This window comes from Heptranchias perlo, chromosome 8, assembly GCF_035084215.1.
Source record: "Heptranchias perlo isolate sHepPer1 chromosome 8, sHepPer1.hap1, whole genome shotgun sequence".
Lineage (NCBI taxonomy): Eukaryota > Metazoa > Chordata > Chondrichthyes > Hexanchiformes > Hexanchidae > Heptranchias > Heptranchias perlo.
Window position 1 is genome coordinate 12,114,392 of NC_090332.1, and position 23,669 is coordinate 12,138,060.

At 42.7% G+C, this 23,669-nt stretch overlaps 1 protein-coding gene across 1 annotated transcript in view; it reads left to right on the forward strand.

Annotated features, from left to right (window-relative positions):
- zgc:174356 (uncharacterized protein LOC100137120 homolog) overlaps positions 1 to 23,669 on the forward strand; it is a 59,940-nt gene that overhangs the window by 24,913 nt on the left and 11,358 nt on the right. Inside the window, exons 4-6 of the mRNA XM_067988285.1 lie at positions 645 to 783; positions 8,154 to 8,237; positions 9,073 to 9,229. Of these exons, the coding sequence (XP_067844386.1) occupies positions 645 to 783; positions 8,154 to 8,237; positions 9,073 to 9,229 (380 nt within the window). The remainder of the gene's footprint in view (positions 1 to 644; positions 784 to 8,153; positions 8,238 to 9,072; positions 9,230 to 23,669) is intronic.

The window sequence follows — 23,669 nt, forward strand, 5'->3', positions numbered from 1 at the left end:
CACCTCCTCTTTGTCATCTCTTTTTATTTTCTCCAACCCCACCCCCCTCACCATTGAAGGAAAGAGTCCTGATCCAATGCCGTGCACCCCTTTGCCTAGTGTGTAACACCATGAGAGATCAATTATGTGCACACTTTCTGTTTACAAAACAGTACTTTTTTGTCAACATTTTTCAATTATAAATTTCTACATCCACATTTATAATGGCAACTGCCTCTGTAAACTTATATTTACACCCAAAAAATCTATCAATCTCATTTTTGAAATTTTCAATTGACCCCTCCCTGTAACAACTTTTTGGGGGGAAGAGAGTTCCAGATTTCCACTACCCTTTGTGTGAAGAAGTGCTTTCTAGCATCACCCCTGAACGGTCTAGCTCTAATTTGTTCTGGACTCTCTCACCAGAGGAAATAGTTTCTGAAAAGTCTGTGTTCTGTAGGTATTGGTTTCAACCCTTTCAGTGCAAACTCTTTTTATGATATATTTTAAAATAGTTCTTCCTCAAGTAAGAACATGTGTATTATTCGGATCATTGTGTGATTTAAATGCTGTAGAAAGCTTTTTTTTTAAAAAGTGTGTTTTTCAAGGGAATATTGAGCTTTCAAAAACTCAGCACCACTCAATAACATAATCTCTGTCCACAGGGAGCCACCTTGATTGGCCTCTTTCCATTTATGTTGCGTTGCAGCAAAGAAATTACATTAGCCAAAGTGGGGGTGTTGGTGAAAATAGTGTCTTACGTCCTGCTGGCCTTTTCCACACCTACCTGGGTGGTATTTCTGAGTAAGTAAACCTTCAAAAACTGGAGTCTGGAAATTATGGTGTGCGAAATGTTTGTACCAACACCTCAACACATTTGTATCAAATTTCTCTCTTGTTTTAACCGAGCCGTTAATTTGATTGTTTCATTTTAAAATGGGTTTATGCCTCCTGTTAAAGTAGCGGGCAAAGCGATTTGATAAAACGCATTAAGCATTCATACAATAATATTGCCCAGTGTAATTTTCAGACTTAGATCTCTACTCTCATACGTTGTACTTGTAAACAATGTCAAACCACTTTTGTAAGGACTATCAGACATTTAAGTATATTTGTTTATATCTGCTATTGCAAATGCCTCATTTGCAGAAACTGATATAGAAATCTTGAAACTCAACTATCTAAAATTGTACCTGCTATTAGACATCAAATTGTTTTTGTGTAATTCCTTGCATTTTTTTTGTGTGTGTGTGTGTGTGTGTGTGTGTGTGTGTGTGTGTGTGTTACCGATGTGATGTATACTGACACATTTAAGGCCAGTTATCTCTTAATTTGGATGATCTCTTTGATGACATGTTGAGAGTGTTATTGGTCACTCTTCCCTTGGCTTTAGAAGAGCACAGAAATGAAAGATGGAAGATTTTTCCATTATTCATTTAGCGTGTGTGAACCTTCACCCTAATGAGCAAGCAGCATTTTGATGTATTCAGTAGGTGAAGGTTTCAGCAGTGCTAAAGAAATAGATAGACGATGGGGAATAGTTAAAACGCCAGCTTATTCTACATATATGTGAAAAATCTTTACTTTAAAGCCTAATTTGACATAGCAAATTTAAATCCAAATAGGTGTTAGTTAACTGGGTATTGAAGTAGTGTCATGCCTTTAAACAGAAGTGGTTTTGAATTCTGAAATTTCCCTTTGCAAAATCCCTGGGTACAATGCAAATGGTTATTGACCATTGGAAATATTGGTGTCTTTGCCACCACATTACTAAGATGGCTTTGCTTGTCTGTTTCAGTAACTCAAATCTGGGGTAAGAATACTTTCGAGAGAATAAATTGCAGCTTAGCCTAATGTGTTGTTTTTTCCTGCTGAAAAGGTATTCTGACATGAAAAAAAATTGGGATCATTGTTTTCATGGTCTCTTCAAATTTAATTCCATTGTCAGCTCAGAGTGACCCCCAGTTGATCCAAGAGAGGATTACTCGGATGACTCCTGAATACAGTGCTCTGATCCATGGAATAATGTTTTCAGTGAAATGGGCTACTGCTGAGCAATCTGCATCAGTGTGAGCTTGTAAAACACAGTAGCCTGAAGAGAACTGAAAACTTTCTTTTGAAAAGAAGCTGAGACTAACACCTGTGCTGGCCTGCAGTGACTCGAGCCCCAGTGCAACTGGTAAATGACCTCTTCTAACCAATTGAAAAATGAATGGTTTAATAATTAAAAATTCATCAACAACTTACTGGCTATTGGAATACTTCAGGCTGATGTTTACAAATTTCATTACTTACTAGCGATCTTGCGTGAACTACAAAACCCATTATCAATTTAATTCTGTTTCATCGTTTAATATTGATTCTGATACGAAATAGCTCAGGATACTTCTGAGCTTGCATTTGAGTGTCCAGTTGCGATAATGGACAACATACTGGACAGGGGAAGCAACTATTCCTCTTCCCGAGGATGAAAATGTCAGTACCACAATTGAACTATAGGAGCGGAATACATCAACCTTTGCTCTGAGATACTGCCTTTAGAGGCACAGTCAGTGCATGATATTGTGTGGCCAAGGAAGGCTATTAACTGGGCACCTGAGACAGTAGGTGGGGAACTAAGCTTGAGCAATATGGGCATTTCAAACTATAAGGGTGCTGGAGTGGTTATGGATGGGAGCAGCAATATTTCCAAGAGGAAGAGATAGAAACTAGTCCACCAAGAGTTTTCTGAGAGGGGAAAATATTACTGTTGCCACTGGATCATCTGATGTACTTCTGAGTTCTCAGTAATTGTTACTGGCCTGGAGAGCTCACTGAAGTAGACAATGCCTTGAGGAATCTGATCTGCAGCACACAAACTCCTATCAGATGAGGGAGGATAAAGGAAGTGAGAGAGGCTCAGTGGTTACACCTAGCATCATATTTATTCCATTGAGTGGCAAATCAGATCTGTTATGCCAGTACAGTTAGATCCAGCCTCCAACTACAATGCTGTTTTTCTCCCCTGATTTTCTCATTTTATCTTTTTTTTCCCCTGAGGGTGTAATCTCATGCTAGGGTCCACTTCCAATAGCAGGAGTGGGCCTTTTATAGCAGTTTTAAAGCAGCCACCTCTAGTGAGTGTCAATGAGTTATTGGTCTATGGGGTCATTGTAGCCCATATTGATTCCCAGGTTTATATGCTTCTGTACCACACCATGCTGTGTATTTGCCCAGTCAGCCATTGTGGAGCAACCAGGAATTGCTGATTTCCACCCCCCCCCCCTTCCAAGACTAGTTTTGAATATTTGCTGGGTTGCATACTTTGTGTTGGTTGATACAGTGCACATACCCTTACTGTTGCACATTTATATTCCAAGATACCCAAGGGATCTTGTGCATGGGAATCCCAATTCGAAATTTTCCATCCATAGGGTTTTAAAATGTTTTTCAAAACTAATGGGAAATAAATAAAATATTTTATTTTCTCGTCTCTCCTTTTGCAATGCCTCCTTCTCCTCAGTATGTTTGTTTTTTTTCCATTACCATACACTTGTTCTGTGAATTAGCAGATATGTGTTTCTTTTTTAATTAGCCTACGTTGTTTTATTCACCGTGCCTGCAGGTTGAGTTCTGAGAGGGCAGTGATATTGTATGTCATGGGATGCGAGCTGTTTAATTTGCAAGTAATTGCTTGCACAGGCTCACAGCTTTCCTCAGCATCAATGGCATCTCTGCAGGCAGCCTCCAGTGCTATCCAAGCTTGGGGCTATCTGTGTTTGAATCAGAATTTATTTTTCTTAATGTGCAATTGGAATGCAAAGCTTTGTAGATTAATTATAGGCTTTAATATTTTTCCCAATTAAAACATTATATGAGAATTTAAAAAAAATCTGTAGAAATGTTTTGTTTTGTTGGGGGGGGGGGAGGGAGAGGGGTGAAATTTCTGGTAAATGAATGGGTATCTTGTGCTAACTGGAAGCCCTGAAATAAATACGGTTTGCAGTATGTCTTGCAGCTAACTGTTCCTGGTTAATTTACTCTTACAAATAATTTTAAACGAACTTGGTTCCCAGTCAGCTTTCATTTCTAAAACTATTTATTTTTATTTCAGATTTGTTCTGGATCTTTTCATTTCACTGTTTTGATGAAAGTTAAATGTGAGTAATTGTTTTTTGGAACACTTAGCAGCCAGTTGCCGTACTGTTTTTCTAAATAAAATAATGGCGATTAACTTTTCCAAAAAAAAGTTACTCACATTCAGCCTTGAAAGTCTGACCTTTACACCGGAACTTCCAACTTTGGCGCGGGTGTAGAATGGACGATATCGGATCAGCCGCCCGATTTTGCTTTCCTTTCCATTCCATTAGATGGCCAATCTGATACTGCATGCTATACGGCACCCCCACCCCCCCCCCAAAAAAAGAAATCTGGTATACCACAGTCAGCTGCAGAACAAAGCCTGCCTCTATTATGACCCGTCCCCCAAAGCTTGACTTTCAGAAGGGCACAATTAATGCCCATAATTTGTGGGAAGGGGAATCTGTCTTAATTTGAGGCTTGGCTCAGTAGTAGCACAGTCGCCTCTGAGCCAAAAGCGTGTGAGCTCAAGCCTCGTAGCAGTACTTGAGCATATAATGTCGGCTAACATTTAATTGTAGTGCTGAGCGAGTGCTACAGTGTCGGAGGTCCTGTGTTTCAGATGAGAGTTAAACAGAGGCACCTGTCTGCCTGTTACGGTGGTCATAAAAGACCCCATGGCACTTTTTAGAAGTGCAGGGAGTTTTCCTGTTGTCCTGGTCAATATTCATCTCTCAATTAATAACACAAGGCCATTGCTTTTTTTAAATAGACATTGATAGGATTATGTCCTTAATATTTTCCCCACGACGTAATGTTGAGGCTAACGGATTTATAATTCCTGAGTTCATGTCTCGCTCCTTTTTATTTAATTTTGCATTAATGTTTGCTGTCCTCAAGAACAGCTCCTGTGTTTATTGAGCCTCTTCTTTTTCCTTGATGATTCTAGGAGGGATCCCATCTGGTGCAGGTGATCTGTAGAAACACCAACAACAACTTGCATTTATATAGCGCCTTTAATGTAGTAAAATGTCTCAAGGCGTTTCACAGGAGTGTTATCAGACAAAATTTGACACCGAGCCACGTAAGGAGATATTAGGACAGGTGACCAAAAAGCTTGGTCAAAGAGGTACAATTTAAGGTGAGTCTTAAAGGAGCAGAGAGAGGTAGAGAGGCAGAGAGGTTTAGGGAGGGAATTCAAGAGCTTAGGGCTTAGGCAGTTGAAGGCACGACCACCAATGGTGGAGCGATGAAAATCAGGGATGCGCAAAAGGCAAGAATTGGAAGACCACAGAGATCTTGGAGGGTTGTAATTCCTTGCAGATCGCTACGTACGTTATAGATTCTTGTGCCAAGATGACTTGATGTTGAAACAGAAGGCTGATACTGAAACTTTGTCTTGAACAAATCCAATCTGCTTCCTGCAGTGCTGCTTGTTCACTAATGTTCTGGATGGTGTGCTGTGAGATATTTTGGAACCCAACAGAACCTCTTCCAATTAAGGCTGTTATTGTAACGACATGAACTGGAAGTCTGTTGGCACGGATTAAATTTACTTAAAACTTGATGCAATGGAAATTCAGGAAAGGCAAACCTGCAGATACTTGATAACGTGATACATGAAAAGTTACACTTTGAAGATATTCTGGCAAAGGCCAAGAATGAAGTTAGAAAACATTGAGGTTAGACAGGGGCCATGAACAATGTTCTTATGTAACCAATAAAATGCTTCATGGACTTCTTCAGAGATAGGAGGTCAAATGTGTGCTACGATGCAGATGGTTACTAGTCCCGCCCAGGAAAAATGGTCCGTTAATCTAATTTTTGTGCAAAGTGAATTCTGGTACTGTTTGCTGCATATAGTCTAGGATTTTTTTTGAAGGGAGTGGAAACCTGAGGGTTATATTACAGGAATGGGCTTATAGATTAAATCCATGTGCTATAAAGTAAAATTGATGTAGCATCACCAGGAACTCTTGGCTTGTAAACTCTAAAATAGAGAGCTATACTGCATAGTATAGCTCTATGCAGTATAATGATGATCCAACATTACTTCAGAGCAAATGAACAGTCTGCTCTCTATTAACCATTAAAAGTAATTACTTTACAGTATTTTACATCTGGATCAGCAGGAGGTAAACTCAAAATTGTTGCAATACATGTGGATCTTTGGTGATGTTACAAATTTCATGGATCTTCAGTAGATAGTCTCTCAGGCCCAGTGTCACTGGTCACTCCTGTTAGAAGACCTCATGCCCTCTCTGATCGTACAGTTTTACTACCCAATATCTAGTTTACCAATAGCATGACCGGGGGCGGGGGGGGGGAATTATAACACAGACCTCTTGTAAATACTGGATACTATAATCTTGCACGGGTTCTCGTGTGAGTTCTCCTGTCTTCACTCTAGTGACACAAGGCCAATTGTAAACCAACTTTATTTTACATGATTACAGAATACAGTTTTCACCACAACATTCAATTTCCCTACTGCTCTTCATACCATAAAATAACAAAATACATGAAACTATCACTATTAAAGGTAAAACTTGTTAGCTGTTCCTGAGCTAATCGGCACCTGATTTCCTCTGTTACGAGACATACACATCCACACCTGGTGTTCCAATCTCCTGGACTGACTGGAGAGCGAGAGATCTCTGTTTCTGATGATTTCTGACTGCCTGTCCATCGGGGAAGGGAGAAAAAAAACCTGATTGTCCTCTGACCTCCTACCTCAATTCTAGGTGCCGAGGATTGGTTTGCTGAACTGCCAATCAAAGTTGTTACCTTGCTTGAAAAGCTGCCCCTTGATGTGGAAGCTTGCGGAATCAGTGGGGTAGATTATAACTATCGGGTGGCTTACCAGTGGAGCATGCCAGAGGTCGCCCAATAGTGCCAGTGGGAGGCACGTTCCATTTTGAGGGCATGCTGTGGGTGCCAATTGGGCACCCACTCTTGCTTCTCCTGGCCCCACAAAAAATAATTCTAACACTAACCTTTTCAGGTCTCTACTGCTGTACCGTCAGATTTCACTAGGTAGGCAGTTAAAATGGCATTGGGGTCCTATTTACGTCAAAGGGCCTCAATTTGCATTCATTAATAAGGTTCCCGCCAAATTCAGACGGTCATCCAGTGGAAGGCCCTGGGAAAAATGGTGGCAAAGCGGGAACGGGGTGATAAATCCAGCATCTCCATTTCAGCTCTGCTACAGCTGGGCAGCTGGAGTTAAAATTTCTTCCAGTATGTCTGCTCAGTTAAACACCGTGCTGGCTATAATGAATGAAAACAATTCTATGATTAAGGCAGGAGATATGACTAGCTTTTAATGTCCTTCATTGTCTCAAAGCTGACGTAACATGCAGAGGTAAACAATCTGGTGCCTGTGGCTTGTCTGGTATCCCATCCTGGGAGCTATCCTAATCAACAGTTTAAATGGCTTGTGTACCTCTGGGAGTTAACCCTTTGAATCTGACCTTGTATGAAAAATATAACAAATTAAAACAAAATCCATGCCATTATAGAAAAAAAATTCAATGTTAGTTGGTTGAGACAGTTTGCAAAATCCTTAGTCCTTTAGTAAGGATCTCGCCTCGCAGTTAGAAGGTTGTGCATTCAAGTCTCACTCCAGAGACTTGATCACATGATCTGGGCTGACACTTCAGTACATTATTGCTGGACTGTCGGAGGTGCGTCTTTTGGTTGAGATGTTAAACCGAGGCCCTGTCTGTCCTCTCATGTAAAAGATCCCATGGCACTATTCGAGTAAGAGCAGGGGAGTTCTCACAAGTGTCCTGGTCAATATTTGTCCCTCTTGCAACTTCACTAAAAACAGATTATCTGGTCATTATCTCATGGCTGTTCATCGGCCTTGCTGTGTGCAAATTAGCTGCTGTGTTTCCCTACGTTACAACAGTGACTACACTTCAAAAGTACTTACTTGGCTGTAAAGCACTTTGGGACGTCCTGAAGTCAAAAAGGCAAGTTTTTTTCTTTCTTTCTCAGTGGTCCATTATAACTCCTCCCACCTGTATTCACCGGTGTAGGTCTAAGTAAAATTATGTATATTTAATTAACAGAATAACATTGACCATCTACTTCAAATATTAATCTTTCATGTGCTGTAATCAGTAGTCCCTTTTCCTTCACGATGGCTGTGCTTCGTTCTTTGGCATCCAGTATCGTGGGACGAAATGAACAAGGTCAATATTGCAGATTTGCTTGTGAAATAATTAAATTTAACGATTTTGTTATAATTCAGTTTGACTTACATTCATTACTGATAGTTTAAAACATGATCTTAATCTTACTTCTTTAATATTAAAGCAATAAAACTTTCACGAGCAGTCAATACTTTCTTATAAATCTTATAAAGCAACTCCGGCAAAGACATGGGCAATTGCTTTCTGTTGTGCTGTAGACAAATGGTGATACAGCCACATTCACTCATCGCCAAAACTACACAAAGAAGGGAAAGCCCATTTAAGAAGAAGTTCTTATACCATGACCCCTTCAGTAGGAAGCCAGAGATTTTCCTGGTTGATTGTCCATTTATGAACAAAGGTCCTAAAATGCTTTGCATGTCTTTCTGTAGACTTATTGGACTGTTTTCATCAAACTAGAAATAAACTTTTGCTTCTACTGAGATCAGCTTGTAATATCATCTTCCGTTTTCAAGTTGGTCATTGGGTTTTGATATGCTATAGATCGCAGTGTTCCCTCAGTCATCTAATTTAAAATGCTATTTCCCACCCAACTATCCAGCTGTTTGCATTACAACTATCCGTATCTGAAATGAACTGTTACTGCAATGGAGCAAATGATTTTTGATTCTGTACTTTTTCAAATATTTTAATATTCAGTCTTTGTTACAGACCCTTCAGTTCTGCTCATACGAATTTTAATTGTGCACTATATCCACAGAGGCTAAACGATGGTGACATTTCAACTACTATTGTAATCACTTGGCACTGAATACTCGTTCTGTGACCTAAAATTTGGTATTTCATATACTTTTTTTTTCTCTGTTATGAATAGGTGCAATGTTTTCTTGCATGGCTTCTATAAAAGCAATCTGTATTCTAATTGGGGCAACTATGTTTAATGGACTCTATCCCCAAACACTCTCATCGCTGCCTGGATTTAGCTTCGTTGTGATGGCAGGCTTGATGGTGATTGTATTGATCCTTCTACAGTAAGTAGCCAGTTGTTTTCATGAGCTCCCAGTTTGTAAATTCTGTGTATGTGTCTGTATAATGTATAAAGTACGTGAATAACTCCTCCAGAAGAAATAATGAATAACAAAGTGGACATTGATGGTCCCTTCATTTCCACCCCAAATGGCCAGTCTTTAGGTCTGTTCAATGAGTGTCAACAGGCTATTAGGCCATTTTGTCTTGGTCTGGGATGCAAGTATGTGCTTCTCCACCAGGCAGTGGATGACAATCAAGAGCAGGATGTCAGGCCTTTTGGTCTCCTTTTCTTGCCCCCCCACCTCCACCCCACTCAAGTCTTGGATGCTGAGGCCAGCGTAAGCCCCCCACCCAGCCACCCTTTCTACTACTTTAGTTGAGATTGACCATGAATTGAAGCTAGGAAATTCTTGGTCTGTTTGGCTGAGTGTCATACTGCATTTAGCCATGAACCATTGGGAGTAGGGTAGGGGGAAGGAGACATTTCTTTTTAAAATTGTGTTGGATCTTGTATGAATTTGATATATTTCAAATATTTGATTTCTTGGATAATCCTTTCCTGGAACAGATTGCACAAAATGTACTTGGGCTGAAATTAAACAGCCCTTTCAGAACAAGATGTCTTAGGAGTCACTCTGAAATGCATGATACTTTTCGTTTCTTTGGTATTATTGTGTAAATGAGCTTCCACTGAGTGTTGCGAACTGTTATCTCAAAATTTGCTAGGGAAGCCAACTACACTGAGACCTGGGGCTCAATTTTGAAATGGTGGCGGGTTAGCAGTGGGGGGGGGGGGTGGTGAAGGCGCACGTGGCAAACCTGAATAAACATTCCTTACTGTTTCCGACGCGATCGCATCGTAATTGATGGTGATTAACGTGCTCTCCGTGTTTCACGCCCAGCGATTGTCAGGCTGGCTGCCGTCGGGAGCTGCAATGCAAGGGGGCGGGGGGGGAGGGGGAAGAGAGAAGAGAAGTCATCTGGCGCTGGAAAGGAAGATTGGGGTGGAGGGGGGGGTGGGGAAGAGAGGAGAAGATCGTGGGGTTGAAGAAGGGGAGATCGGAGAGGGAGACATCGGATATCGGAGCATGGTGGAAAGGTAGGTTGATTTTATGTTTTAACTGCAATGGTTTTTTATTTTTTTAAATTTGTTCATGGGTTGTGGGCGTCGCTAGCGAGGCCGGCATTTATTGCCCATCCCTAATTGCCCTTGAGAAGGTGGTGGTGAGCCGCCTTCTTGAACCGCTGCAGTCCGTGTGGTGAAGTTTCTCCCACAGTGCTGTTAGGAAGGGAGTTCCAGGATTTTGACCCAGCGACGATGAAGGAACGGCGATATATTTCCAAGTCGGGATGATGTGTGACTTGGAGGGGAACGTGCAGGTGGTGGTGTTCCCATGTACCTGCTGCTCTTGTCCTTCTAGGTGGTAGAGGTCACAGGTTTGGGGGGTGCTGTCGAAGAAGCCTTGGCGAGTTGCTGCAGTGCATCCTGTGGATGGTACATACTGCAGCCACTTTGCGCCGGTGGTGAAGGGAGTGAATGTTTAGGGTGGTGGATGGGGTGCCAATCAAGCGGGCTGCTTCGTCCTGGATGGTGTCGAGCTTCTTGAGTGTTGTTGGAGCTGCACTCGTCCAAGCAAGTGGAGAGTATTCCATCACACTCCTGACTTGTGCCTTGTAGATGGTGGAAAGGCTTTGGGGAGTCAGGAGATGAGTCACTCGCCACAGAATACCCAGCTTCTGACCTGCTCTTGTAGCCACAGTATTGATATGGCTGGTCCAGTTAAGCTTCAGCGGGATTCGGCGATGGTAATGCCGTTGAATGTCAAGGGGAGGTGGTTAGACTCTCTCTTGTTGGAGATGGCCCTTGTCTGGCGCGAATGTTACTTGCCACTTATCAGCCCAAGCCTGGATGTTGTCCAGGTCTTGCTGCATGCGGGCACGGACTGCTTCATTATTTGAGGGGTTGCGAATGGAACTGAACACTGTGCAATCATCAGCGAACATCCCCATTTCTGAACTTATGATGGACCGAAGGTCATTGATGAAGCAGCTGAAGATGGATGGGCCTAGGACACTGCCCTGAGGAACTCCTGCAGCAATGCCCTGGGGCTGAGATGATTGGCCTCCAACAACCACTACCATCTTCCTTTGTGCTAGGTATGACTCCAGCCACTGGAGAGTTTTCCCCCTGATTCCCATTGACTTCAATTTTACTAGGGCTCCTTGGTGCCACACTCTGTCAAATGCTGCCTTGATGTTAAGGGCAGTCACTCTCGCCTCACCTGTGGAATTCAGCTCTTTTGTCCATGTTTGGACCAAGGCTGTAATGAGGTTTGGAGCCGAGTGGTCCTGGCGGAACCCAAACTGAGCATCGGTGAGCAGGTTGTTGGTGAGTAAGTGCCGCTTGATAGCACTGTCGATGACACCTTCTATCACTTTGCTGATGATTGAGAGTAGACTGATGGCAGTAATTGGTAATTGGCCGGATTGGATTTGTCCTGCTTTCTGTGGATTTAATTTATTTTGTTTCATTTTGCCTGATCCGGCCCTTCACGCCAGGTGTGAATCAGAAGTCGTGGGAAAGCCACCCAGGTAAGTTTAAAAAAAATCATTCTAACTACGTAATATGTCACAAGTAAAGTGCCTTAAATACCTGAGGTACATTTGGCTCTTTAACTATCATCTTTTTAAGCTGGCGGGGCTTCCGGATTTGGGACGCCTGCACGCTCACAGGTGCGTCCGTGGGGAACTCGGACGTCAGCGGGTTGGAGCTGGGTTCCGAACAGGATTTTCCCGATTTTCGGAGCCCCCCACGGTCCCCAATGCAAATCGAGCCCCTGGAGTCAATGTTGACTCCAAAAAGGATAAAGCCTGCTGTAAACTATCTTTGTAATTTGTACTTTGCCTGATGGGAAAACTGACCACCTATCTAAATGTTATTTGTATTCGTGTATGTGTTTTCAGACATAGAATTTAAACTCTGGACTTATGAAAAGGTGTAATTCATTTAAATCCAAAAGTGTGACATTTCTGCAACAGATGGACTGTTCAGCCAACTAATTGTACACGTTTTAAATAAAATTAGTAATCCAAGATAACTGAATCTTTTAAGAGCCTGCACAGGAATAGATTGAGAATATGTGATGAATCTGGGATATGGTTTATTTCCTACATGTGGTGCTGACTATAACACATTCACAGATCCATGACTTGTGAGTTCCCCAGGCTAGCCCACTGCTGCGGTATGAATCTTGCCCCACAGCTCTTAATGTAAAGAGCACATTAGGTAACTGATCAAAATAATGGAACTTAGATATAAGTTTAAACTTTAAATGGGAATTATATTGACATGGGAATTGTGCAGTAGTTCCATTGGCATCTCGGTGAAAGTTTCTCTTTCCTACAGTTCTGTAACTTAATCCTTCCATGGAGATGATATCATGTTTTATACAAAGCAACAAGACATCTAGCTAGAAGATCTAAGATGTCCTCTAGCCTCGCACGTATGCTCTACTCCTGCAACATCGGGCAGCACCTTCTCCCAGCTTCTACCATTGGAGGCTTCTTGTTCAGCTGCTATGTTCCTGACCCCTGGAAATACTAGCCTAGTTACCTCTGGCTTGCCACCTGTCTTCCTGCTTTCCTTGCAAACGTTCTGTTCAACTGTGTCTTTTGATCTCCACCTTAACCTACAGTTTTCCCTTTTCTCCCTCCTGCTGTGTTTTTTTTTCTTTTTAATGTAAAACACTTGTAAACATCTTCCAGCACATGCAGAGTGTGTGGAAATACAAATTGTTAATACCCTTTGCCGATAATCTTAGAATTTCACAGCACAGAAGGAGACCATTCAGCTCATTGTGCCTGAGCCAATTTCTCTGCCAATTCCTAGTACTTTTCAAAAAAAAAATTCCCAAATCTATATCCAGCTATCTTGGGTGCTGCTTTCATTGTTGTTTCTGCTAGTGCATTTCCATGTCCTTACAATCTCCAATGCAAAAAAGAAAATTTCTCTTAACCTCTTCATTCTTCTGATAAATCAATGCCCTCAAGTTACTGCCTCACCTACCAGTAGAATTGTTTTTTGCATTTACCTTATCAACACCCCTTATAATTTTTAACACCTCTAAAAGATCTCCTTTTAACTTTCTCTGTTCTTTAGTTTGTCCTCATAACTAAAGCCTCTCATTCTTGGTATCATCTGATTGAATCTCTTCTGCACCCTCTCCATTGTCTTGACACCCTGCCTAAATGTATGGTGCCTGAAACTGGACTCCATATTCCAACTACAATGGTTTGTATAGGTTTAGCATTACCTTTGCTTTTGTAAAATTTATAAAACCTGGCATCCCCTATGCTTATATTTTTTTTAAAAGAGGTTTATTAACTTGTCCTTCCACCACTAAAGATTTGTATCTGAACCCCAAGTGTCTCTGCTCTTCTATTTTTCAAACGTTACCATTTACTGTATATTTCCTTTCTTAATTCTTCCTTCCAAAATGCATCACCTCACATTTCTCCACATTAACTTTCATCTGATATCTGTTGTCCAGTCTACTAACCTATATGTTCTGAAGTCCTGTGCACAGTTAACCAGACTCCCTATTTTTGGATTATCCATAAATTTTATTATTGGGGGTGAATTTCCTTGAGGCTTCTCCCGCTCCACTGCCATAACTTAGGCAGAAATAGAGTGGGAACCCCGTTGACGAATGTAAACTGGCCCGTTTAAGTCAATTTTCTGCGGAAATTACGACCGCAGAGCAGGAGAAGCTCCGAGAAAATTCATCTTCAGTGTGCCGCATGCCCAGATCATTTTCATAAATGAACAGTAGTCCTAACATCGACCCCTGGCCACTGTTTATAATCTTCCACTCTACAAAACATCCATTAACCACTGCTCTGTTTTCTGTCCTTTATCCAACTTCCTGTCCGTGTTGCCACTTCTCCTTTAATACTCTACGCCTTAATTTCAACAAACCTCCTATGTTGCCTTTAGAAAATCCATATCCTCAGCATCCATTGTATTTCCTTTCTCAATATACTCTGTTATATCCTCAAAGAACTTTGTTAGATTTGTCACACATGACATGGCTTTTATAAATCCTTAATTAACTTTAATCTTTCTAAGTGAGAATTAATCTTATCCTAATTATGGCCTACAGAAGCTTACTCACACCCGATGTTAGGCTTTAGTTCTGATGACCTGCAAACCGCAGCTAGCCACTCCTCTGACTAAGCTGTTCCAGTTCAGCTCCACCTCATCCTCTTGTACCCATTCATTTCCACTATCTTCTGCAAAAACAGAGACAAAATACTAATTTAGTATCTCCACTATTCATCCATCCTCCTTGAAAGATTTCCTTTTTCTTTCCAATTGGCCCTCCCCATCTTAAACTTAAAAAGAAGTCTTTTTCTGTATTTATAAATTCTATTACTAATTCCCTTTTAAGTTCCCTGCCATTTTTTCTTTTTACCCTCTTGGCCTTTCTAATCTCTTTTTTTTCACTTCCCCGTTATATTTTCTATACTCTGCTTGATTTGCCTTTTGTATTATTAACCCTAGATTTGTCATATACTTTTAAAATTTAAATTAATTTAAAAATGGAACTTCAGCTTTGCTGCACCCCCTTTACTACCTGTGGGAATAGGCCTAATTTGTACCTTAATCATCTCCTAATTGAAAGTTTCCTATTGTTTGACGACTGTCTTATCTACCATTTTTTCTTTCCGATTTAACTGGGTTAGTTCCCTTTTTATCTAGCAGAAAATTACTTTTTTTCTAGTCAAGTACCTTTTATCTTTGCTTCTCATCTTTTCAGTTTTTACATTGAACCTAATAATGTTATGCTTATTATTTCTTAGATATTCCCTTATGTTACCTACTTGCCTAATTTCATTCTCTAGAACTATATCGAGCACTTTTTCCATTCTTGTTAAACTAAAAACATACAGATCTGGAAATCAGTCTTGGACACATTGTAGAAACTTTCTTTACCCCTTACATTATTTTTACCACAGTCTGCCTTTTGGATAATTAAAGTCACCCATTATTATGGCCCAGTTATCTTTGATTAATACTGCTATCTCTTCTGAATATTTTGTAACTAAGAAATGTTTGTTTGCCAGTCCTGCCCTAGTCCAATTTATGTATCGTATCAAAGTCACAAATGATATCCTATGTGACTGTGACCATGGTAAACTATCCCTCCTCATCCTTCTCCACCTGTCTGCAGCCTTTGACAAGGTTGATTACATCATCTTCCTCCAACGCTTCTCCTCCGTTGTCCAGCTAGGTGGGACTGCCCTCACCTAGTTCCATTCCTATCTATCCAGTCATAGCCAGAGAATCACCTGCAATGGCTTCTCTTCACACTCCCGCACCGTTGCCTCTGCAATCCCCCCTACCCTTGACCCCCTCTTATTTCTCATCTACATGCTGCCCCTCGGTGACATCATCCGAAAACACAAGTGTCAGGTTCCACATGTATGCTGATGATGCCCAGGTCTACCTAACCACCACCTCTCTCGACCCCTCCACTGCCTCTGATTTGTCACGCTGTTTGTCTGACATTCCAGTACTGGATGTGCAGCAATTTCCTCTAAATAAATATTGGAAAGACCAAAGCCATTAACTTCGGTTCCCTAGCCACCGACTCCATTCCTCACCCTGGCCGTTGTTTGAGGCTAAACCAGACCATTTGCAACCTTGGCATCCTATTTGACCCTGAGATGAATTTCCAACCACATATCCACTTCATCACCAAGACCGCCTACTTCCACCTCCATAACATTGCCTGACTCCGCCCCTGCCTTAGCTCATCTGCTGCTGAAACTCTGATCCATGCCTTTGTTACCTCTAAACTCAACTATTCCAATGCTCTCCTGGCCGGCCTCACACCTTACACCCTCCATAAACTTGTGCTCTTCCAAAACTCTGCCGCCCATTTCCTAACTCACACCAACTCCCATTCACGCATCACCCCTTTGCTCGCTTACCGACATTGACTCCCGGTCCAACAGTGCCTCGAAATTCTCATCCTTTTTTTCAAATCCCTCCATGGCCTCACCTCTCCCTATCTTTGTCACCTACAACCTTCTGAGATCTCTGCGCTCCTGCAATTCTGGCCTCTTGTGCATCCCCAATTTTAATTGCTCCATCATTGGCGGCCTTGCCTTCAGCTGCCTGGGCCTAAGCTCTGGAATTCCCTCCCTAAATCTCTCTGCCTTTCTACCTCTTTCTCCTCCTTTTAAAACGCTCCTTAAAACCTACCCCCTTGAACAAGCTTTTGGTCACCTGTCCTAATATTTCCTTATGTGCCTCGGTGTCGGATTTTGTTTAATAACGCCCCTGTGAAGCGCTATGGCTCGTTTTACTATGTTAAAGGTGCTGTATAAATGTAAGTTGTTGTATCTGTTAATATTACATCATAAACCAACACCCCCCACAAATTAATTTGTGCCTCTAGCTCACCAATTTTATTCAGGATGTGGAGATGCCGGTGATGGACTGGGGTTGACAATTGTAAACAATTTTACAACACCAAGTTATAGTCCAGCAATTTTATTTTAAATTCACAAGCTTTCGGAGACTTCCTCCTTCCTCAGGTAAATGTTTCAGGAGCTCCTTGAAGCCTACGCTTCAAGGAGCTCCTGAAACATTTACCTGAGGAAGGAGGAAGTCTCCGAAAGCTTGTGAATTTAAAATAAAATTGCTGGACTATAACTTGGTGTTGTAAAATTGTTTACAATTTTATTCAGAATAGTGGTGGATTACTCCGTAGCCCACGGCCACACTATTATAGAAGGGTTGGATAGGTCTTTCAAAGAGCCGGCACAGTCACAGTGGGCCAAACGGCCTCCTTCTATGATGTATAATTCTGTAATAATGTACTCTGCATCCAAATTATTTCTAACCCACGTTCCATACACTGTATCCATAGTGCAAATCAATGTTATTGTAAAGGTAATGGGCAAAGTGTTTTGTGTGAAGTTGCAGTCATCTTTACAGTGTTTGTGCATTGAGTGTGGAATGCTTTTTATTTTATACATAAACTAAAGAGACTAGGATGTAAAATCTGAGCAGTAAATTTCAAAGAATACACACTCAGCAAAGGTAGTAAATGTTGTCGTAATTCCTTTAGAAATGATCTTATGAAGTACCTGGTAAAGAATGGGATTAAAAGCTATAAGTATAAAAGTAGAAGTTGATGACCAAATACTGTAAAAACATAATGGCTTCTGTGCTATTGGGACCATTGAAATGTCAACCATGTAATAGAACTGGTTGAATAATGTAGGTTGTAATGTTAGTTAGATATCCTGGAATTTGATTACTATGGAGCCAGGGCCATGTTTCACAGCTTTATCTTCTTAATGTGCATCAGGATGAAACAGTGGAGAGGAGAAACAAGGTGCTCAGAGGACTGGTAGGGACAAGTAGCACTCGAGCACAGAACAATTCAGAAATAGGAGGGATCAGACAGGGGACAAATCTAAGATGAGTTTGGAGTGCATGTGCATAAATGCACATAATGTGGTAAATAAGAGTGGTGAGCTGCAGGCTCAAGTCACCAAATCGGATTATGAAAGAACAGAGACCTGGCCCAAAGAAGGGGACGATTGGGTACTTAATATTCCTGGCTACCAGGTATTCAGGAAAGATAGGGAAGGAAAGAAAGGAGGAGGGGAGGGGGACTAGCAGTATTGATCAAAGAATCTATTATAGCACTGGAAAGGGATGATGTAGTTGAGGGGTCAAAGACAGAATCTATTTGGTTAGAATTAAGGAACAATAGAGGAGCTGTTATGCTACTGGGTGTATACTATAGGCCACCAAATAGTGGGAAGGAGATAGAGGAGCAAATTTGCAGGCAAATTACAGAAAGATGCAAGAACTATAGAGCGGTCATAATGGGGGACTTCAATTATCCCAATATAGACTGGGACAGTAACAATGTAAAGAGCAAAGAGGGGGAGGAATTCTTGAAATGTGTACAAGAGAACTTTCTAGAACAGTGTGTTTCCAGCCCATCCACGAAGGAAACGGTACTGGATCTAGTTCTGGGGAATGAAGTGGGGCAGGTGGAGCATGTTTCAGTGGGGGAGCATTTGGGGAACAGTGATCATAATATCATTAGGTTTAGAATAGTTATGGAAAAGGACAAGGAACAATCAAATGTGAAAATGCTTAACTGGAGGAGGGCAAATTTCAGTGAGTTGAAAAGGGATCTTGCCCAGGTGGATTGGAATCAAAAATTGGTAGGCAAAACAGTAATTGAACAAAGGGAAGCCTTCAAGGAGGAGTTGGTTCAGGTACAGAGTAGACACATTCCTACTGGGGGGGAAAGGAAGGCCATCAAAAGCTAGAGCTCCCAGGATGACTAAAGATATAGAGATTAAAATGAAACAGAAACAAAAAAGGATGCTTATGATGAATGTAAGGTTCATAATACAGTAGAGAACCAGGCTGATTACAGGAAGTACAGAGGAGATCTAAAAAGGAAATAAGAGGGGCAAAGAGAGAGTATGAGAATAGATTAGCAGCTAACATAAAAAGGATCCCAAAAGTCTTTTATAAACATATAAATAGTAAAAGGGTAGTCAAAGGAAGTGTGGGACTGATTAGGGACAAAAACGGAGATCTTCTTGTGGAGGCTGAGGTACAAAATGAATACTTCGCAATCGTCTTCACTAGAGAATAGGATGCTGCCATTGTAGCAGTGAAGGAGGAGGTAGTAGCGATATTCGATAGGATAAAAATAGATAAAGAGGAGGTATTTTAAAAGATTGACAGTACTCAAAGTAGAAAAGTCACCCAGTCCCGATGGAATGCATCCTAGGTTACTGAGGGAAGTAAGGGTGGAAATTGCGGAGGCTCTGGCCACAATCCTCCAGTCCTCCTTAGATATGAGAACAATGCCGGAGTGCTGGAGGATTGCAAATGTTACACCCCTGTTCAAAAAAGGGGAGAGGGTTAAACCCGACAATTACAGGCCAGTCAGCCTAAAGTCAGTGGTGGGGAAACTTTTAAAGACAATAATCCGGGACAAAATTAATTGGCACTTGGAAAAGTATGGACCAATAAATGAAAGTCAGCACGGATTTGCTAAAGGAAAATTGTGTTTGACTAACTTGATTGAGTTCTTTGATGAAGTAACAGAAAGGGTTGATGAGGGTAGTGCGGTTGCTGTTGTGTATATGGACTTGCAAAAGCCATTAGACAAAGTACCACATAATAGACTTGTTAGCAAAATTAAAGCCCGTAGGATTAAATGGACAGTGGCAGCGTGGATACAAAATTGGCTAGGGGACAGAAAGCAGAGAATAGTGGTGAACGGTTGTTTTTCAGACTGCAGGGGGTGGGGGGGGGGGGGGGGAGAAACGTATAGAGTGGTGTTCCCCAGGGGTCAGCATTAGGAACACTACTCTTTGATATATATTAATGACCTGGACTTGGATATACAGGGTATAATTTCAAAGTTTGCAGATGACATGAAACTCTGAAATGTAGTAAACAATGTGGAGGATAGTAACAGACTTCAGGAGGACATAGACAGATTGGTGAAATGGGCAGACACATGGTAGATGAAATTTAATGCAGAGTAGTGTGAAGTGATACATTTTGGTAGGAAGAATAAGGAGAGGCACTATAAACTAAATGGTACAATTTTAAAAGGGTGCAAGAACGATAAGACCTGGGGGTGCACATACACAAATGTTTGAAGGTGGCAGGACAAGTTGAGAAGTTTTTTTTAAAAAAAAGCATATAGCATCCTGGGCTTTATTAATAGAGGCATAGACTACAAAAGCAAGGAAGTGATGCTAAACCTTTAAAATACACTGGTTAGGCCTCAGCTGGAATAATGGGCTCCATTTTAGCACCCGCTATCGGGTGCGTTCCTGGCGGGGGGGCTCCGAAAATCGGGGAATCCCGGAGCGGGTCGGGAGCCCGGCTCCAACCCGCCCACTTCCGGGTTCCCCACAGACGCGCCGACGTGAGCGCGCAGCCCCCGCATGTGGGACTCCCGCAGGCAATTAAAGCCGGCGGGGTGCCACTTGACAGTATTTATCTTGCTATTTCAGGTCGTCAACAGACCTGATTAAGGGAATATTTCAGGAGCGGAGGGATCTTAGAAACAACTGGGACTGTTACCCATACTGGGGGAAATACTCCCAGTTGAAAAGGACGTGTTGCAGCTATCAGTCTGTGGCAGCTGCAAAGGTCCATTTGACAGGTTGGGGGGAGACCCTCACTCATTGCAGGAGGCCACTCTGTCACTTGGGACAAAGTTTGGCCTCCACCACCCTCCTCCTAACAATAAAATTCACAAACTTGCAAACTTACCCCGGGGTCCAGACACATGTACCGACCTTGCGGACCCCCTCAGATGTTCATCTTCTGGATGGGGGCCTCCGTAACTGCAGTCATGACCTCCTCGGAGGGCGAACAGCATCACAAGCCTCGCCGGCCACGCCATCGACCTCTGACGTGGAGCTCCGCAACACAGTGCTGTGACACATCCACCTGCACAGCAGGAGGGAGGGCAACCGCAGAGAGAGAGATGCGTCTCAGAGGGCAGTACCCTCGCCACAGGGTCCACAGACCGAGGCTCAGCTTCGTGGACCTCTCTGAGCAGCAGTGCACACACAGGCTCAGAGTCACTCGACATGTAGTTGTGGACATCTGCAGCCTCCTTCATGCCGAGCTGCTCCCGGCTGGCCTGAGCACCATCTTCTTACGTGTCACTGTCAAAGTCACCACTGCCCTCAACAAATTCTCCTCCGCATCCTTCCAGGGTGCCACCGGGGACATCGCCGATGTGTCTCAGTCGTCTGCACAAAAGAGCCCTGCAAATACACCTACACCCACTCTGCAGTGACACAATGAGTGGCATCAGGTGTGAGTCTTCATTGTGATCCTCAGGAAAGGGCATTATTGCACAAACCAGACAAGATTCGCAAAGACGTGGCAGTAGTGGTGCCAATATAATATGTAATGTGAGTTGGTCAGAAATCAAATATAAGTAAAAACCATGACAAACCCTCAAACATCCTTGTGCATCCCCTTCATGCTCACGACACGTTTGCCTTACGCTTCCTACTGCACATATGTGATGCATGCCCTGTGGCTGCAGCACAGGTAGTGGCAGGTTGAGTGAGGCTGACCGTGAAAGAGGTGCATGAGAGGGTGAGTATGAGATAGAGCCATGAGATTGTATGAGGATTGGGTTGAGTGGTAGTGGCGGGATGAGTACTGGCGAGGTGAGTAAGTGCAGGTAAGATGAGGATGAGGTTTGAGTGGGTGTGAGGGGTGATGTGACAGAGTAGTGTTGGCAGTGCAGGAGATGTGGGGTGGGGGCGGTGATGTGGCAGACGGAGTGTAGGGGAATGAATAAGTGTACTCACTTCGGCTGACCTACTTAGGTCATTGCAGCGCCACCTGCACTGTATGCAGGTGCGTGATATGTTGGTGCAGGTGACCTCCTCTGCCACCTTGAGCCAGGCCTTCTTGGTGGCAGAGCCAGGCCGCTTCCTCCCGCCCGCCGGGGGGAAGATCTGTCCTCCCCCTCCTACTCCTCACCCCATCCAATGATACCTTGGAGTGAGGCATCATTAACCTGGGAGCAGCCTTCCCCCTGGGCTGCTCCATGCTGTAATTTTTCCTATTTGTTGCAGCATCAGTCAGTGGAGGACTGCCCCTTTAAATAGAGCTCCTCCAGCTGACAGACCTTACTGTGCATGCGCAGTCCGCCTGACGTGCAGCTCAGCAGTGGGGAACCCGGAAGACCAGGTAAGTGGATCCAATTAGGCTGCGAATGCGCGCGGGGCAGACTGATTTCGCCGGGCGCATTACCCACCCGCCCAATAGACACCCCGCCGCGAACCCGCAGCCCTGGTAATATCGAGCCCAATGTATTCAAATCTGAGCACCACACTTTAGGAAGGATGTCAAGGCCTTAGAGAGGGTGCAGAAGAGATTTACTAGAATGGTGCTAGGGATGAGGGACTTCAGTTATATGGAGAGATTGGAGAAACTGGGGTTGTTCTCCTTAGAACAGAGAAGGTTATGGGGAGATTTGATAGAGGTGTTCAAAATCATGAACGGTTTTGATAGAGTAAATAAGGAGAAACTGTTTCCGGTGGCAGAAAGGTCGGTAACCAGAGGACACAGATTTAAGGTTATCGGCGAAAGAGCCAGAGGCGACATGAGGAAGCATTTTTTTTTACACAGCAAGTTGTAATGTTCTGGAATGCACTATCTGAAAGGGTGGTGGAGGCAGATTCAATAGTAACTTTCAAAAGGGAATTAGATAAATACTTGGAGGGAAAACATTTACAGGGCTATGGGGAAAGAGCAGGGGAATGGGACTAATTGGATAGCTCTTTCGAAGAGCTGGCACAAGCACGATGGGCTGAATGGCATCATCCTGTATTGTACCTACTATGATACTATGAAGGCTTTACCTGCAGTTCTTCACTTCTCTCGAGATTAATTACATTTTATTAATGGTCAGTAGCACAAATTGTTTATTGTACATTGAAAATAATGGGTTTGAAGGCCCAAATAGACTACTTGTTCTATAGTATCTTGTGACTAGCTAAGTAATGAGATAGATCAGGTCATCGACCTGAAATGTTAACTTTGTTTCCTGCCCTTAGCCAATTCTGTATCCATGCTGCTACTGCCCATGGGCCGCAATCTTGATGATAAGCCTACCGTGCGGCACTTTAAAAAGGCAACGCCTTTTGAAAGTCCATATACACCACATCAACTGCATTGCCCTCATCTACCCTCTGTTACCTCATCAAAAAACTCTATCAAGTTAGTTAAACATGATTTGCCTTTAACAAATCCTTGCTGGCTTTCCCTACTCAATCCAAACTTGTCCAAGTGACTGTTAATTCTGTCCTGGATTATCGTTTCTAAAAGTTTCCCCACCACTGAGATTAAACTGACTGGCCTATTGTTACTGAGTTTATTCCTACACTTTTTTGAACAAGGGTGTAATATTTGCAATTCTCCAGTCCTCTGGCACCACTCCCGTATCTACGGATGTTTGGAAGACTACGGCCAGTACCTCCACGATTTCCACCCTTACTTCCCTCGGCAACTTAGGTGCATCCCATCCGGACTGGTTGACTTATCTACTTTGAGTACAGCTAGCCTTTCAAGTACTTCTTCTTTATCAATTTTTAGCCCATCCAGTATCTCAACTATATCTTCCTTTACTGATACTCTGGCAGCATCTTCCTTGGTAAAGGCAGATGCAAAGTGCTCATTTAGTACCTCGGCCATCCCCTCTGCCTCATGAGTAGATCTCCTTTATGGTCCCTAATCGGCCCCACCCCTCCTCTTACTACCCGTTTACCGTTTACATGCCTGTAGAAGGCTTTTGGATTCCCTTTTATGTTGGCCGCCAGTCTATGCTCATATTTTCTCTT